This window comes from Ranitomeya variabilis, chromosome 1 (assembly GCF_051348905.1).
Source record: "Ranitomeya variabilis isolate aRanVar5 chromosome 1, aRanVar5.hap1, whole genome shotgun sequence".
NCBI lineage: Eukaryota > Metazoa > Chordata > Amphibia > Anura > Dendrobatidae > Ranitomeya > Ranitomeya variabilis.
In genome coordinates, this window is record NC_135232.1 from 1137317871 (window position 1) to 1137334674 (window position 16804).

A 16804-nucleotide genomic window follows, 5' to 3' on the forward strand; every position below is an offset into this window, starting at 1 on the left:
TATGATAATTGGCCAACTCTTTGGAGCGGCTCTGAGAGAAGTGAAGTCCTGGCCCGCCACGGATAAGGGAACAGCACAGCAGGTTTTTGCAAAGCTTAAAGCCACCTTCGATACCCGTACAGCTACAGAAATTAAATTGACTTTCTATGGATGCAAACAAAGACCGCAGGATAGCTTACGGGACTATGCCCTTAATCTCCAGGAGGCGATGCGGGCCATTAAGCAGAGTGACCCCGACAGCATGCAGGATGAGGATAAACTCCTGAAGGAACGGTTCATTGAGGGGCTCCTGTGCAGTCACCAACGGGGCCAATTGCACTTCCTGGCCATGCAAAATCCAGACTTGACTTTTGCGCAATTCAAGGATAAAGCTATCCAGGCATTGCAGGAGCGACAGCCTAGCCGTGCAGCACCTCCCAGGCGTCCCGCTCTCACATACCACCAGGAGGTGGCGTCGGATGTCCCAGTCGCCGCCGAGGCCGATGCCCAGAGCCTAGACGACTCCCCTGCAGGACTCCGCCTCCAGATGCAGGAGCTGACCAAGAGCGTTGCTGCCCTGGCCCGGACGGTGCAGTCCCTACAGGAGGCCCCCAAGGAGAAGATCCAGCTGGCCTCCAGACCGGAGGATGTTCCTTGGATGCGACAGAGGAGGACTCCGCCGACCAGAGGTCGGGCCGACGATCGCTTCCATCAGGATGGACGACCCATCTGCCGCCACTGTCATCAGGTGGGCCACCTTGCAAGGTACTGTCCTTTAAACGAGCAACCCCTGGGGCAAAGGGCCAACCCCCAGGAGTAGGACGGTCAGGCCCACAGCATTGGAGAGCCAAATACATTGGAGGGCGACCAGTTCTTCCTGTAGTGGTTGACGGCATCCCCCTGAATGCTTTGCTGGACACCGGTTCTCAGGTGACGACTATGCCTTATGTACTCTATAAACGGTATTGGGAGGACACCGATATTACTCGTGGCCCCGATGACGATTTCACCATAATAGCCAGTAATGGTCAGCCATTGCCACAAGTGGGGTATAAAGAGGCCACCATCAAAGTGGGGCGGGTGGAATTGAAAGCCCAAGGAATTGTAATTGTTGATATTGACCACCGAGAATGTAACCCCATGATGACTATCGGTACCAATGTTATAGAAAATTGTCTTGCAGAAGTTATTGTTTTGTTGCAACAGGTAGCAGAAACCGCTGGCCACAGTGAACAACGTGCTCTGCAAAAAGAAATCAGAGCTCTGATGCAGAGACAGCAGATAGAGCTGACTGGTGGTGAGATTGGTCGTGTCACTGTGAGTGATTCAAACCCCATCGCGGTACCCCCCAGGAGCGAGATGTTAATATGGTGTCGGGCAGCCATAGGCCTCAGGGGTAAAGACTTACAGGCCTTGGTAGAACCCGTGTATTCGGACAATAAGCCTACTATCCTGACAGCTAGGGGGGTGGTCAACGTCTGCCAGGGGAGGGTGCCCGTACGTGTCCTCAATTGTGGGAAGGAAGAGGTTCACCTCACCAAGTATGCCACGCTCGCCAAACTGTTCGCTGTCAATAATAATGCGATACAGACACCTGAACCCTTGGTCCCGTCAAACGTGGCAGAGGACAACGGTTTTGCAGGGCACTCGAAAGATTGGTGTCGGGAATTGCATGTGGGCACTGACTCTACCCCATCCCATCAAAAACAAGGGGCTTACAGGGTGGTTCACGAGTACGAGCAGGTATTCAGCAAACACCCCTTAGATTTTGGGCAGGTGAAAGGGATCCAACATCATATCCCCACGGGAGATCACCGGCCCATAAAAGAGAGATACCGCCCTGTACCCCCAGCTCATTACCAGTGTGCCAAGGACATGTTGCGAGAAATGAAGGAGGCTGGGGTGGTGAGAGACAGTTGTAGCCCCTGGGCAGCTCCATTAGTCCTTGTTAAAAAAAAGGATGGTACAATGAGGATGTGTGTTGATTACAGGCAGTTGAATCGCATTACACATAAGGACGCATACCCACTGCTCAGGATAGAGGAATCTCTGGCTGCCTTAAAATCTGCTAACTACTTCTCTACCTTAGATCTCACCAGTGGGTACTGGCAGGTTCCCGTGGCGGAGGCGGACAAAGAGAAGACGGCCTTCACGACACCGATGGGTCTCTGCAAATTCAACTACATGCCCTTTGGATTGTGCAATGCCCCGGGGACGTTCCAGAGGATGATGGAGTGCTGTCTGGGGCACAAGAACTTTGAAACCGTACTGCTGTATTTGGATGATGTCATTGTCTTCTCTAAGACCTGCGAAGACCATTTGAAACACCTGGCTGAGGTGTTTGAAGCCCTGTCCAACTTTGGCTTAAAGGTGAAACCGTCCAAATGTCATCTGCTGAAACCTAAAGTGCAGTACCTGGGCCATGTGGTGAGTGCTGAAGGAGTGGCCCCAGACCCCGACAAGGTCACGGTGATCCAGGACTGGCCGAAGCCCAGCAACCTCCACGAAGTCCGGCAATTCCTCGGGCTGGTAGGCTATTACCGGAGGTTCATTAAGGACTTCACCAAGAAGGCCGCACCCTTGCAAGACCTGTTGGTGGGCCAATCAAAGAAGACCAAGGGGAAGAACACCCCATTTGATTGGAACGAGAGGCTGGAAGGATCCTTCACTTGCTTGAAGTCGGCACTGACGGGAGAAGAGGTACTGGCCTACCCCGAATACGACCAACCGTTTGTGCTGTACACGGATGCCAGCAATGTAGGATTGGGAGCCGTGCTGTCCCAGGTCCAGAAGGGCAAGGAGAGGGTAATCGCTTACGCCAGCAGGAAACTTCGTCCCAAGGAAAGGAACCCTGACAACTACAGTTCCTTTAAGCTGGAATTCCTTGCCATCGTCTGGGCCGTGACAGAGAGGTTCAAACACTACCTGGCCTCAGCGAAATTCACTGTCTTCACGGATAACAATCCGTTAACACATCTGGACACCGCCAAGCTCGGGGCCTTGGAACAGCGGTGGATGGCCCGGCTGTCCAACTACAACTTCACCATCAAGTACCGGGCAGGACACAAGAATGCAAATGCTGATGCCTTGTCTCGAATGCCCAATTTGCCGGAAGCAGAGGAAGACCCGGAGGCACTTGAAGAGGTGGAGCTACCTGCATTCCATCGCCCTAAAGCCACTCAGAACTCCAATCATGTGAGGAACAGGCACAAAAACCAACTGGGTGCCACGCTGAACCCCCTGCCCCACCACGGGTGGGCGGAAACCCAGGATGGTGACCCCGCGGTCCGTCAGGTGAAAGAGCTCTTGACGCAGGCAGGGTTGCATCCCGGCCCAGATGATCCACAGGAGACCCAACAGCTGTGGCGGGGGAGAAGCAAACTGTTTATCCATGATGGCAAGCTGTGCCGGAGGAGCATCGACCCACGTACTCATGAATTGGTGTGGCAGATAGTGGTACCGAGGCGGGATGCGCCCATGGTTCTGGGAGCCTACCACGATGGAGCCGGACACTTCTGATGGAGGAAGCTAGAGAGGCTGCTCCGAGGGAGGTTCTATTGGATTGGCATGAAGAGAGCCATTGAGAAGTGGTGTCGGGAGTGCGGTCCATGTAGCCTACGCAGGAAGGACCGTGACAGCCAACGGGCTCCCCTGCGGCCTATCATCACCAAACGGCCGCTCGAACTGGTCGCGCTGGATCATGTGAAGCTGACACCTAGCCGGTCAGGCTATATCTACGCTCTTTCCATCGTAGATCACTACTCCAGATTTTTGGTGGTTGTACCTGTCAAGGATCTAACGGCCAGGACTGCCGCCAAGGCCTTCCAGCAGTACTTTTGTAGGCCCCATGGCTACCCGGAGAAGGTACTGACCGATCAGGGACCAGCCTTCGAAGCAGAAGTGTTCCAAGAGTTCTGCCAACTGTACGGGTGTAAGAAGATCAGAACCACACCGTACCATCCTCAAACCAATGGGATGTGCGAAAAGATGAACCAAGTGGTGATTGACTTATTGAAGACCTTGCCCGTAGAGGAACGGAACCTGTGGCCGACAAAGTTGCCTGACTTGGTGGATATATACAATCACATCCCAGTAAATTCTACCAACTGCACTCCAGCGTACCTGATGCGAGGAAGGTCTAGCCAGTTACCCGTTGATCTGGACATGGGGGTCCTAGTCCCCGAAGATACCTCACCGGATGCAGATTGGGATGTAGAAAGGCAGCAAAGGTACCGCAAAGTACAGGAGTGCGTAGAAAGAAGTCTCGCCCAGGCTAGGCAAAAACAAGAAAGGGACTACAACCAGCATGCTCCTGCGATTCCCCTGTCACCTGGTGAGCAAGTACTCAAACGAAAGAGAAGACTACACAAGCTCGATGACCAATGGGAAGCGGAACCGTATACCATCCTGCCATCTGATTTCGACAACACGAAGGTCTGTCTCATCTACAAGGATGGAGGGGAGACCTCGACAGCGATATCCAGGGATCACCTTAAGATCTGCCCTGATAAATTGAGAGAGAGGGAAACGGCTCCAGGAATCTCCCCGCCTGTGGAAGAGGAGAAGATGATCCACACTGTCCTTGGTGACTTTCCCCAGTCCTGGACTCAGATAAATCAGGCCATCGTGGTACCTGTTCTAACGTTCCAACAGCCGGACCCACCAGAAACAATGGTGGTACCAGATCATCCGGCCCCGCAACCTCAACACGCCCTACCTGAAGATGCTGTGCCGACCGCTGAATTGGCAAATCCTCCCTCTGCTATTGGTGAGCCTGCCGTACCCACTGTTGCTAGCAGCAGCCCTGAGAGTCCCAGCTTGCCAGTGCTACCCAGACTCACTAGAAGTGTAGCCAGAAGTGCACTACACCAGCGGTAGCAAGCATAGCGGGCCCTGTTAGGTCAATAGCGACCACTGCGCTGCAAAGGTCCACACGCAGCACTCAGAATCAAACTCCCCTCCGCTACAAAACTTGGAGGTATTAATGAGGGCTGCTATTTAGTTGAAAATGTTTGTGTGCATATCTTCTGTTACAGGTTTTAAAATGGACAACAGAGTAATGAACAGTGAATTGCTCTAAAAACTTCTAAAAGGGGACCCCTTTGTTTACCCGGGGTCCCCGCGGTTTCAACCACTGAACTGAGAGTCATAAACTGTGCATGACCTAACTTTCGCAATGTTCAAGAGTCCTCACCTCCCATAGAGGGAAGCACTGTTATGTTTAATTGTTTATAATATTTCAAAATGTTGTGTGTTTTCTGTTAACATGTATTGTTGTTATTTTCCCAGTCCGGGAGTACTGGATTTAACCGGGGGGGAGTGCAGCGCCCCAGAGTCCTGGTCGTTGCAGTAATGTCGCTCTGCCACTAAGGGGAGTGATGTTATGTCTGACTGCACTAAAGGAGTTCACCTGACCAGGTAACACTCATACTACACTTCACACTCCGGCCACCAGGGGGGGTGGTTCTATCTAATAGGCCACTCCTCACACTCTGGTAAAACTGGGGGTTGGACGGGAAGACAGGGAGAAGTAGCTGGGAAGAGCTAGAGAGAGGACCTGTCAGGGATGGGATCCTGGCAGACTCCTAAGAGAACAACGCAACAAGTGAGCAACGGGACTACAGCAAAGAGGCAATAGGACCAGAAGGAGTTGTGCTGTAGGATCGAGGCAACATCCTTCTGAGGCGTAAAACAGTCGGTGGCCGGAATGCCGAGAAAGTAAGAGACTTTAAGCAATACTTCAAACCACGGCAGGACAGCCAATTATAGGTTGGCTGTCTCACACAAATCACCTAAGCAGACAACGGAGGCAGCTGCGGGAGAGGGGCGACTCTAGAGTCCCAGAATAACTCCAGGCCTACCCCGTCATACGGGTGCGTCCTAACCATATCATCTGGGGAACGGAGAGAGAACGAGCATCAGAGACAGACAGAATCAGTTGTGAGGACTATCCCGGGGTGCTCAGCAGGGAAGGACTATAACACACACAGGCGCTAGAAGGTAGACGCTGATTCCCATCTGTTAAGGGGACTCCTGATGTGCCTTCGGACCGGCCGGTCTCCGACAGCCCGGTTAACAGTGCTCTGGATTGGACACCTGAAGCCTTCAGTAAAGAGGTAAAGAGACTGCAACCTGGTGTCCTCGTTATTGACTGCGACCGGCATTACACCGCACCATAACATCAGCACCATACCACCACCTTTCATTGTACGCCCCTCAGCAGGGTCACGGGCCGGGTCTAGCCACCGTGACAACCCCAGAGCAGAGACTCAGAGGCCCAGTACCGGGTACCCCTCGGCCCTGCGGCAGTGGGGGGCGCTACAAAGACATAGGGGGCAATTGTGGGAGAGGGGCGACGCTAGGGTCCCGGAAGAACTCCAGGCCTACCCGTCATACGGGTGCGTCCTATCCATATCATCTGGGGGACGGAGAAGAACATCAGAATAGATACGAGTTGTGAGAAAGAAGAACATCAGAAACAGACACAACAGTTGTGAGGACTATCCCGTGGTGCTCAGCAGGGAGGTACTGCAACACACAGGCGCTAGAAGGTAGGCACAGATTTCCACCTGCAAAGGAAACTCTGGATGTGCCTTCGGACCGGCCGGTCTCAGCCAGCCCCTTAGCAGTACTCTGGATTGAGGATCCTGAAGCCTTCAGTAAAGAGGTAAAGAGACTGCAACCCTGTGTCCTCGTTATTCATTGTGACCTGCACCACGCACCATCATCACATCTTTCATTGGACGCCCCTAAGCAGGGTCACGGACCGGGTCTAGCCACCGTGACAACCCCAGAACCGAGACAGAGAGGCCCGGTACCGAGTACCCCGCGGCCCTGCGTCTGGGGGCGCTTCAACTATGTGATACCGGAGTAGGACCCCATGACAGTAACTTTTGAATTTTGGTAGCCAGGTGGAGAATAGACTTGCCACAAGTAATTTATCGACAAATCTATGCCATTCCTGGAGGTCAAATATTGCCAACCAATTCTTTACTCTCTCTTCCTACTTTTTCGAGATGCCAGGTACAAAATAATGTATAGGATTTCTGCTTTCATGGAGGTTTGGGCAGTTTTTATGGCGCCCAAGACATTTTCCAACCTTTATAGAAGTCCAGGAGGTCTTCCCCTAGATGTTCTTCTAGAGGTGGCAGGTATGTGCTTAGTGTCCATCGCTCTAACACTCATGTCCATCCCCTCAAAAGAAGACATGGTCCATACTGGTGGTGCCTTTTGCACAGTTTTCCCCAGATAGTGGGCAGAAGATCTCCGACCTTCTGCTAAGCTCCTCTAGGTGACATCTTAAAAGATATGGACACCTCCGGGGTGAAGATGAGCCAATCTTTCAAAATTCATTTTAATTTGGTCCTAATAAATTTGATATGAATCATAAGTGCCCCGAATATGGTTTCTCGTACTCTGAGTATACTCCACAATAAAATAGAGGCAAGGGGTAAAAAGTAATATAATAGACCATCCCTTGACTGTGTCCAAAACCACCGAAACTTCCCTGATTTGGTACAAAAAGTCATGTGAGGGTCAAGGAAAGAGAAGTGTAATATTTTTGGTTGATTAGTTTTTTTTTCCTTTTCATTTTTTCACTCATTTTGGGCCATAACCAAAATATATCCAGCAAAATTTTGGAATGATGGTGCCTTTTTTTGCTCAATTCAAGTGAGTCAAATTGCGAAAAATTTCAGAAAATTTGTATAGAATTTTCAGAATTTTATTAAAATAAATCTAGAAGATCTCATTCCTATCGCCAGGTGGAGGCGTAAGAGTGTCGAAACAAGTCAGATGACACTGTAAAAAAAAAACATTGAAGAAACTCAACAAAAAAACACAAAAAATATGAATCGGTGAATAGGCCCTAACAGTTATGAACTCTCATGTTAGAAGCTCACTGATGGCTTGCTCCGTTAACTCATTTTGAAGCCAGTCTACATTTTTTTAATACATCACTTTTGCGAAAATGATCTGTAGTCAAAAATACATGCATTTAAGTAAAAAAAAACAAAATTCCTGAAATGTGACATAAATGTGGAGCTTCAGAAGTTTCCGCTGCAATAAGCATACATAAGTGGAGCGTTATCAGGCATTTTATTACACTCTCTGCCTCCATATTGACACTCTGGTTATATCATTAGCTTTTCCTCGGGTTAATCAGTACATAAGCCTCAAAGTTTTCGGTTTCTATTTGCCCGCCAAGCGCTGTGACTGCGTACGTTTTATCTGTGCCGCTTATATACCGGCTTCTATTTACCGGATGGAACCCGGCTGATAACGCTCTCACTGAAGTCCATTTCTCCACTGCCATCTTCTACTACATAGGAGACATCAGCTGCTTCCGGAGGTCAAAACACATCTGTTTTTAAAAAGAAGGTGCCTTTTGATCATTTCCTTTTGATCCTTTTTTTGGGGGGGTCTTTTTTCACAGCCATTTCTTTTTTTTCGCATTTGTATATGGAAATATATACCGCATATATATGGTATACATATTTCCAAAAGTGAATAAAGCGAACCTTAGCATTTTGTGCTGCTGCGGAAGCACTGAAAAAAACGTGCAAAAAAAAAAAAAAATTTCATTAACTTGTATTGTAAATTATTGAATGTCTTCCTCACTAAAAATGCCTGAAGAATGAACATGTGACATTTTTCAATATTTTTTGACAGCCTGAAGCATTAAAAAAAGCCTGAATATACAAACATTAAGTCGGTTTTGCATGAAAATTAATAAATTCATTCTTTTAAACGTTTTTTTTTCACCGATATTTTAGGTGAAAAAAAATGTTAGAAAATAACATGATGTGAACATACCCTGTGTGCAGATAAAGGTTTCTGATTAGTTTTTTGGTGAAGGGTCCACTTTAAAAACGCCAAAAAAAAAAAAATTGCTCAAAAAAATGCTCGGAAAAACTTTTCCGATTCATTTCTGTTGTAAAATCACATGAGAGCTTTCAAAATGTTTTTAATTGAAATTTTTGAAATATTATATGGGAGGGGATACAGAAAAAAAAGGAAATGTATTAAGGAAAAATATGGGAAAAGAGGTACAAATAAAGAAAAAGGACACGAAAATTTGCCTTTTTTGTGTGTTTTTAAATGTGCAACATTTAAAAACTTATTAAAATTATTGAAATATCTTTATTTAAAAAATAGTGCAAGAAAATAATTTTTAAGTTGTACCAAATTCATCAAACATCTTGAGTCCCTCAAAAACTTGAGGGGGAACAAGACTATTGATGAACATTTCTATGCTGCCTGGGTGACTATATTAAGGCTTCACAGATACTAAATATGGCTGATGTATAATATAACACTTTTTAAAAACTTATGCTATGTTATAGAGACATCCCAGAAGTTTCAATTTTTGGAGGTCCAGCTGAGATCCTGATCAAGAGTAACACAAGAGCAGAAGTTCTCAGTCGAGCGCTGAGAAGGTCTTCATTGTCAGAGGAGAGCAGCGCTTGTTTAAGAACTTATGTTCTAATATTTTACTCATCGGTGGGGATCTCAGCACCTGGACCTTCACCGATGGTAACTTCAGGGATGTCGCTATTACCGTGAAACAGAGAAGACAAGACATCAAGAGGTTCTCAGCACAATCGTGTTTAAAAAAAAAAAATCTTCTCTTAATGTCAGACCATTCAGGCGTTAATCTGTAAACACTAGAGACAAGAACGAGATGTGAAAGTGGCTGAATACAACCCCATGAGTGCCTCCTTATAAAGTGCGATCCCAGTAATCATCCCGCTGTTTACACACGTCCAGCGAGTGCAGATAATGTAGATGGCTCGGGCAGCTGCAGATTCTCAAGCCATACATCACCTAGCTACACACCGAGCCCACGTAACCCAGCTATCCTGTGTCCAAGGATACACTGGGGCTCCGTGTACATTGGTAGGACCATGTCCATGTGCCCACTATTTAGGAGTAATATAAACATTGAGTTTTTTCAGGAAGATTTTGAAGTGGATTTTTGCTTTAAAATCAACATCAAAAACCTCCTGCATAATCTTTGAAATGGATATTAAAGCAGATCCACATAAAAAAGCGTCATGTGAACATACCTTAACTTTTTTTTGGGGGGGTGGTTGATTTTTGAGGTGTTGATTTTTCATCTTTTACTGTCCCGACTCCAGGGCAAGGCTTTGCGTCCTTCCTCCAAACTCTCTGTGCACTTGTCCACATCGGTTCACCATGATAATCTAAGAAGCTTCTCTGATGTCATCATCCAAGGCCTTTTGTGGAAAACTCAGAAACTGTGTGCTGCTTCAGTACTGAAGTAGTAATGCAAGATAAGACACACTTCCCACCAGGTTCTGCTCAAGCCAAGTGTCTGATATAAGTTCAGCTGCTCCAGACTGATCACCAGAAACGTCTACAACCTGTCATGATCCAGGCCGGGTTTTGTTTTGCCTTTCCTTTCCTGGTCTTGTCATGTCAGGGGTTAACTTTCCCTGCCTCGTTCCCGTGTCCGGTCTGTTATATCTCTGAGCTGCAACCTGTGTGCAGTGCCAGTTATATTGCTTGCCTTCTGCTTGCTAGCTGGCTCTGGTGAGTTTATCTGACCCGACCCATGTCTGTTACTTTCCTCCTACCCGTCCCTGCTCCTTATTTCCCTGTGTGTTTGGATTCCTTGGTATTTGACTTTAGCTTGTCTCTGACCTGACTTTGTCTCTCCCTTCTGGTATCTTTCTACTGACCGGTATTGACCTTTTGCTCTCGTCTGACTCTGCGCCTTGGTTTTCTTTTGATACTGCATTGCCCTCAGGTATCGACTCGGGTCTATGACAATTCTGCTGCCACCTAGCAATAGCTTCGCTGTAATACTGTAAGTCTGCTTGTTATCAGGATATTCAGTTTTTCTCCTGTCTGTTGCCATGTAGTGGAGCTGTGTTAATGTGCATTAACCCTCAGTATTACAGCATGTTTTCCTGCTTTCCTGGTGCAGTTCACACCTACAACTCAGCATATCCAGCTCTTCTAGTCCTATTCTACATGCCATCCAGCATGTCCAGCTCCACTGCACCATTGCCTCCGGTCCGCACTAATTACTCTGAGCTGCTGAATAGAGAATCCATCTCTCTAGGTACACCCCCCCCCAAAAAAAAAACAAACAAAAAAAACACTTGTTTTGCATCATTGCGAAAAGATGTAAATGATGGAGTAGTCAAAAACAGCTGATGAAAACCACACCTAGATTGTGAAGTAAACCCTGAAAATGACGAGGATGGAAAAACAGCACAGAAATAACACAAAAGTCACAATGAACTTTGTGCAAAAGTAAAAATGCCTAAAAAAACCCCTCTAACTTTTGCCTTTGCGCCAGCAAGGGTTTCTGATTTAAATGTGTAGACGCGAGACTTTGAGCTCTGTGTGGATGATCTAAGAGACATCATTCACTTCTATCAAGAAGAGGCGGTGTTTGGCCGGGACTGTGGGGGTGCCGAGCACAACATGGCGGTGCACACCACTCCTGACCGTGCAATTTGTATACTTTGGACTATCAACATGTCCTATACCACTGCGATGTCACATACCATATTATCAGTCTTGTTACAATATGCACAGACGTTCATGTTCCACCATATTGAAATGATTGGAGTCTTCAGGGGTGGGAACACAGCAGGACATTCCACCACTCTTACATCTCTATGGCAGGGGTGGGCAATGGCTTCACCATTGCAAGGATCAGTGGTCGGACCCCCATCGATCATAAAGTGACCATGTGTCAATGCCGAGCGCTGGATTAATTTATTAACTTGGTACAAACCATTTACATAGAAAATATTGATACAATTCTTAGTAAAGGTTCTCCGACCTTCAGCTTTCAGTCTCAGCCCCAGGGTCATCTTATCCATTTCCAGCTTAAAGTTGAAAAAAACAACAACAAAAAACTAAATAATGTATAAAATACAATGAAGATCCACTTTGGAGCTTGATTGCCTCCCGCTCCTCTTGTTGATTGACACATTACATCGGCTAATAGTCCAGTTGAGCAGCGAAGGGACAATCTGGGTGGAAATAAATGCTGCCATGGTGACTCAGATAAAGGACGCACACCTTCTGCTTCTCACCACCGGAGATCTTATAAGGGACCAGTCTGCCCATCTGCATCACAACTGTACGATGCTTCAGCTGGAGACCAGAGATGGCCGAGAACCTACCGAAAGTGGATGATTCAGGAACCCCACAAAGTATGATATTGAGTGCTCCAGATATTGTTTCCCTGGCTATTTATTTTTGTGCTCTGTTCGGGACGATTGCTAATTTGGTTCTTATCTTTGCTTTTGTGAGCAATGCCTTCAAAAACAAAGTGTTTCAGCCTCTGGATAAAATCATCGTGAACATGGCCGTGGTCAACCTTCTGCTGTGCTGTTACAAGGAGATTCCCGGGCTCCTTATATTGTTCAACGCCAAAGTCTTTAGTCCTGAGGGATGCCAGTTCTTGCTTTATTTTTACCACACTCTCCGGCTGATCAGCATATGGTCAGTAGAGAATCTTAGCTTCCTTCATCTCATTAAGATAAGAAGACCAGGTCTTAGCTGGTCGAAGTTCATCCATCGACACCAAGCGCAGTACGTCAACTGGTCCTTGGCCGGGTGTTGGGCCGTGAGCATCACTTTCCATATGCCTTACCTTCTCTTTCCCGAGACTTTAGGTCATCGTAATAAGAGCAACATAATGATGACGAGCACCAACTGCATCGGGCCATCACAAAGTAAACTTCTGAAGGTCCTGACCTACACGACGGTGAGTGTGGACTTCTTGTTGATCATCTTGGTGATTCTCCTAAATTGGTTTACAATAGACTTGATATGTAGACACCGGCGCCAAGTAATGGACACCATGACGGCGAGACGAGGCTGGAACAAGCACACGGCACAGGCGACAAAGATACTGCTGTCCCTCTTGTTGTTGTACGTCATCTGCTGGATCTCCAGTGACTTGGTGTGGATTGCCATAGTCTCGGGGCTGATGGGCACTGACTATGAAAGTGAAGTGCTCTCGGCTCTATATGGCATCCTGTCCTCCATATATTACTCAGTCAGCTCATGCATCATTGTCTTCGGCTACAGACAAGTAAAGGACTACTTAGCCGAAGCCGGAAACTGCTGTCGGATGGGACAAACGGCGGTGGAGAACCTAGAACAGCAGCAATAACTTACATGTGCCATTTATATATATGTCTCTGCCGTAGAGTGTAGCAAATCACTATTTTTATATGTTGGTTTTAATCTTAAGAGGTTTTTTATAAGTTGAAAAGGTCCATAGTTTTGGTTTTTATAAATATACATGGGTAAAAAAAAGGTCAACTCTGCTTGCAGTATGGTCTTCAGGATCAGTGCATGAAGGATCACTGGTTTACAGAATATGATCAGCTTTGAGGAGGGGGATTATGTTTTGGGCTAATCGAAGTGATGACTTTTACAGGCTGTTTGTGCAAGGAAACATTGTTGGCTGTGGAATGAGTTAACTGAGGATCCGCCCTTGAGCTCATTCCAGCTTTAATCCATCTTTTTCTGAACTCCTTTCAGCTGATTTAATGACCACATCAAAGTTTAACTCAACAATTTGATGTGGTCTATGCTTATAAATCAGCTGAGAGGAGTTCAGAAAAAAGACAGAAAGATTCGATTCTCAGTTAACTCATTCTCCAGCCAGCAATGAGCAAGGAAACCTTGAGCCAGAAAAAGTCAAAAGAAGCAAAAATTGTAAAGAAGGCGATTTGCAAAAATTGCTTCTAGTCCAAAATCTGATCAGTTAAGCGTAAAATCTGTTCCCTCGTCCATGAAAGCTGATGTTGAGACGTTCACGTATAGGTAATAGCCTATATATCCTGTGCATAGAATGACTTATGTGAACCATCAGTTATGGGTTATGGTGTGCATGGTATCCCCTTAGCTACAGCATCCGCCCCTCAATTTTGCTAAATTGGCTTTGATGGGACCCCCACCAATGACGGCACACTCGGGGATCTACTGCCATTGCTATGGTTGGCCGAGATTGGTGGTCTGTAATCTGCCGAACCTGCAAGTCCCACCTGTACTACCGGTAATTATTCCATCCAAACCTAAAAGCCCACTAATGTGATGGAACTTAGGAAGCCCCCGGTCACAGCAGACCAATCCAATCATTCTCGAAGGCATCTACTAGGACAACCACTTTATTAAATAATATGTTATTATTAGTAGTAGACAATCCCTTTAACGTCAGACTCAGCCCCTGGCAGCTTACCGTAACTTTCTGGCTTACTGTTATTAACATCATGATAAAGGTCCTCAGAGCTCACATCCGAGTACTGCACCATGCACCGACCTCCTGCGGCTGCGCAAAAATGTTCAAAATGGAAGGTGATGGTCTAAGTTAACATTTTGATCAAAAATCTAAAAGCCCACTGTCACGCAACGTCACGTCAACCTCTGTAGTGTCTCCATATTCGATTTTACAGAAATGGTTGCCAACTGGCCACTAAATTCTGACACGGAGGCTGGTCATAAATATACTTACCAGCAATAGTGAGTAACACAATGCGTGCGCAGCCATGGTACTCCATATATGAATGTAATGCTACAACACTGCCATGTGGGAAGATATATGTCAGTGTCAGGACTTGGTCAAGTGTCCATCTACACAGCAGAGAAACAGACAGCACACTGTCCGCCAAAAGAGCAGAGAGACAGAGACAGCACACTGTCCACCTACACACCAGAGAGACAGAGACAGCACACTGTCCGCCTACACAGCAGAGAAACAAAGACAACACTGTCCGCCTACACAGCAGAGAAACAAAGACAGAACACTGTCCGCCTACACAGCAGAGAAACAAAGACAGAACACTGTCCGCCTACACAGCAGAGAACCAGAGACAGCACACTGTCCGCCTACACAGCAGAGAACCAGAGACAGCGCAGTGTCCACCTACACAGCAGAGAGACAAAGACAGAACACTGTCTGCCAAATGAGCAGAGAGCCAGAGACAGCACACTGTCCGCCTACACAGCAGAGAGCCAGAGACAGAACACTGTCCGCCTACAGAGCAGAGAACCACAGAAAGCACACTGTCTGCCTACACAGCAGAGAACCACAGAAAGCACACTGTCTGCCTACACAGCAGAGAACCAGAGACAGAACACTGTCCACCTACACAGCAGAGAGCCAGAGACAGAACACTGTCTGCCTACACAGCAGAGAACCACAGAAAGCACAATGTCCGCCTACACAGCAGAGAGCCAGAGACAGAACACTGTCTGCCAAAAGAGCAGAGAGCCAGAGACAGCACACTGTCCGCCTACACAGCAGAGAACCAGAGACAGCACACTGTCCACCTACACAGTAGAGAGACAAAGACAGAACACTGTCTGCCAAAAGAGCAGAGAGCCAGAGACAGCACACTGTCCGCCTACACAGCAGAGAGCCAGAGACAGAACACTGTCCGCCTACACAGCAGAGAACCAGAGACAGAACACTGTCCGCCTACACAGCAGGGAGCCACAGAGAGCACACTGTCCACCTACAGAGCAGAGAAGCAGAGACAGCACACTGTCCGCCTACACAGCAGAGAACCACAGAAAGCACACTGTCCGCCTACACAGCAGAGAGCCAGAGACAGAACACTGTCCGCCTACACAGCAGAGAACCACAGAAAGCACACTGTCCGCCTACACAGCAGAGAGCCAGAGACAGAACACTGTCCGCCTACACAGCAGAGAGCCACAGACAGCACACTGTCCACCTACACAGCAGAGAGCCAGAGACAGAACACTGTCCGCCTACACAGCAGAGAACCAGAGACAGAACACTGTCCGCCTACACAGCAGGGAGCCACAGAGAGCACACTGTCCACCTACAGAGCAGAGAAGCAGAGACAGCACACTGTCCGCCTACACAGCAGAGAACCACAGAAAGCACACTGTCCGCCTACACAGCAGAGAGCCAGAGACAGAACACTGTCCGCCTACACAGCAGAGAACCACAGAAAGCACACTGTCCGCCTACACAGCAGAGAGCCAGAGACAGAACACTGTCCGCCTACACAGCAGAGAGCCACAGACAGCACACTGTCCACCTACACAGCAGAGAGCCAGAGACAGAACACTGTCCGCCTACACAGCAGAGAACCACAGAAAGCACACTGTCCGCCTACACAGCAGAGAGCCAGAGACAGAACACTGTCCGCCTACACAGCAGAGAGCCACAGACAGCACACTGTCCACCTACACAGCAGAGAGCCAGAGACAGAACACTGTCCGCCTACAGAGCAGAGAGATGGAGACAGCACACTGTCCACCTACACAGCAGAGAGCCACAGAGAGCACACCGTCCGTCTACAGAGCAGAGAAACTGAGACAGCACACTGTCTGCCTACACAGCAGAGAACTAGAGACAGAACACTGTCCACCTACACAGCAGAGAGCCAGAGACAGAACACTGTCCGCCTACACGGTAGAGAGCCACAGAGAGCACACTGTCCGCTTACCAGCAGAGAACCAGAGACAGCACACTGTCCGCCTACACAGCAGAGAGCCAGAGACAGAACACTGTCCGCCTACACGGTAGAGAGCCACAGAGAGCACACTGTCCGCTTACACAGCAGAGAACCAGAGACAGAACACTGTCCGCCTACACAGCAAAGAGCCAGAGACAGCACACTGTCGGCCTACACAGCAGAGCCAGAGATAGCACACTGCCCCTACAGTGCTCTAAACAAAGCACTACAATGTCCCAAAATCCCACAAGATGAACCCACTTCCCCCCCTTTTCTCACCACCCAACCTAACACCTACACCCAAATATATATCCTTAAATACAATATACCTTTTT

At 47.8% G+C, this 16804-nt stretch overlaps 2 protein-coding genes across 3 annotated transcripts in view; one reads left to right on the top strand and one right to left on the bottom strand.

Annotated features, from left to right (window-relative positions):
* Positions 1-16804, bottom strand: part of LOC143793083 (uncharacterized) — a 119067-nt gene that overhangs the window by 20556 nt on the left and 81707 nt on the right. The window lies entirely within an intron of this gene.
* Positions 12160-13179, top strand: LOC143793078 (olfactory receptor class A-like protein 1). The gene has a single exon (XM_077279704.1). It carries the CDS (start codon positions 12179-12181, stop codon positions 13142-13144), a length of 966 nt encoding a protein of 321 aa, XP_077135819.1. The 5' UTR covers positions 12160-12178; the 3' UTR covers positions 13145-13179.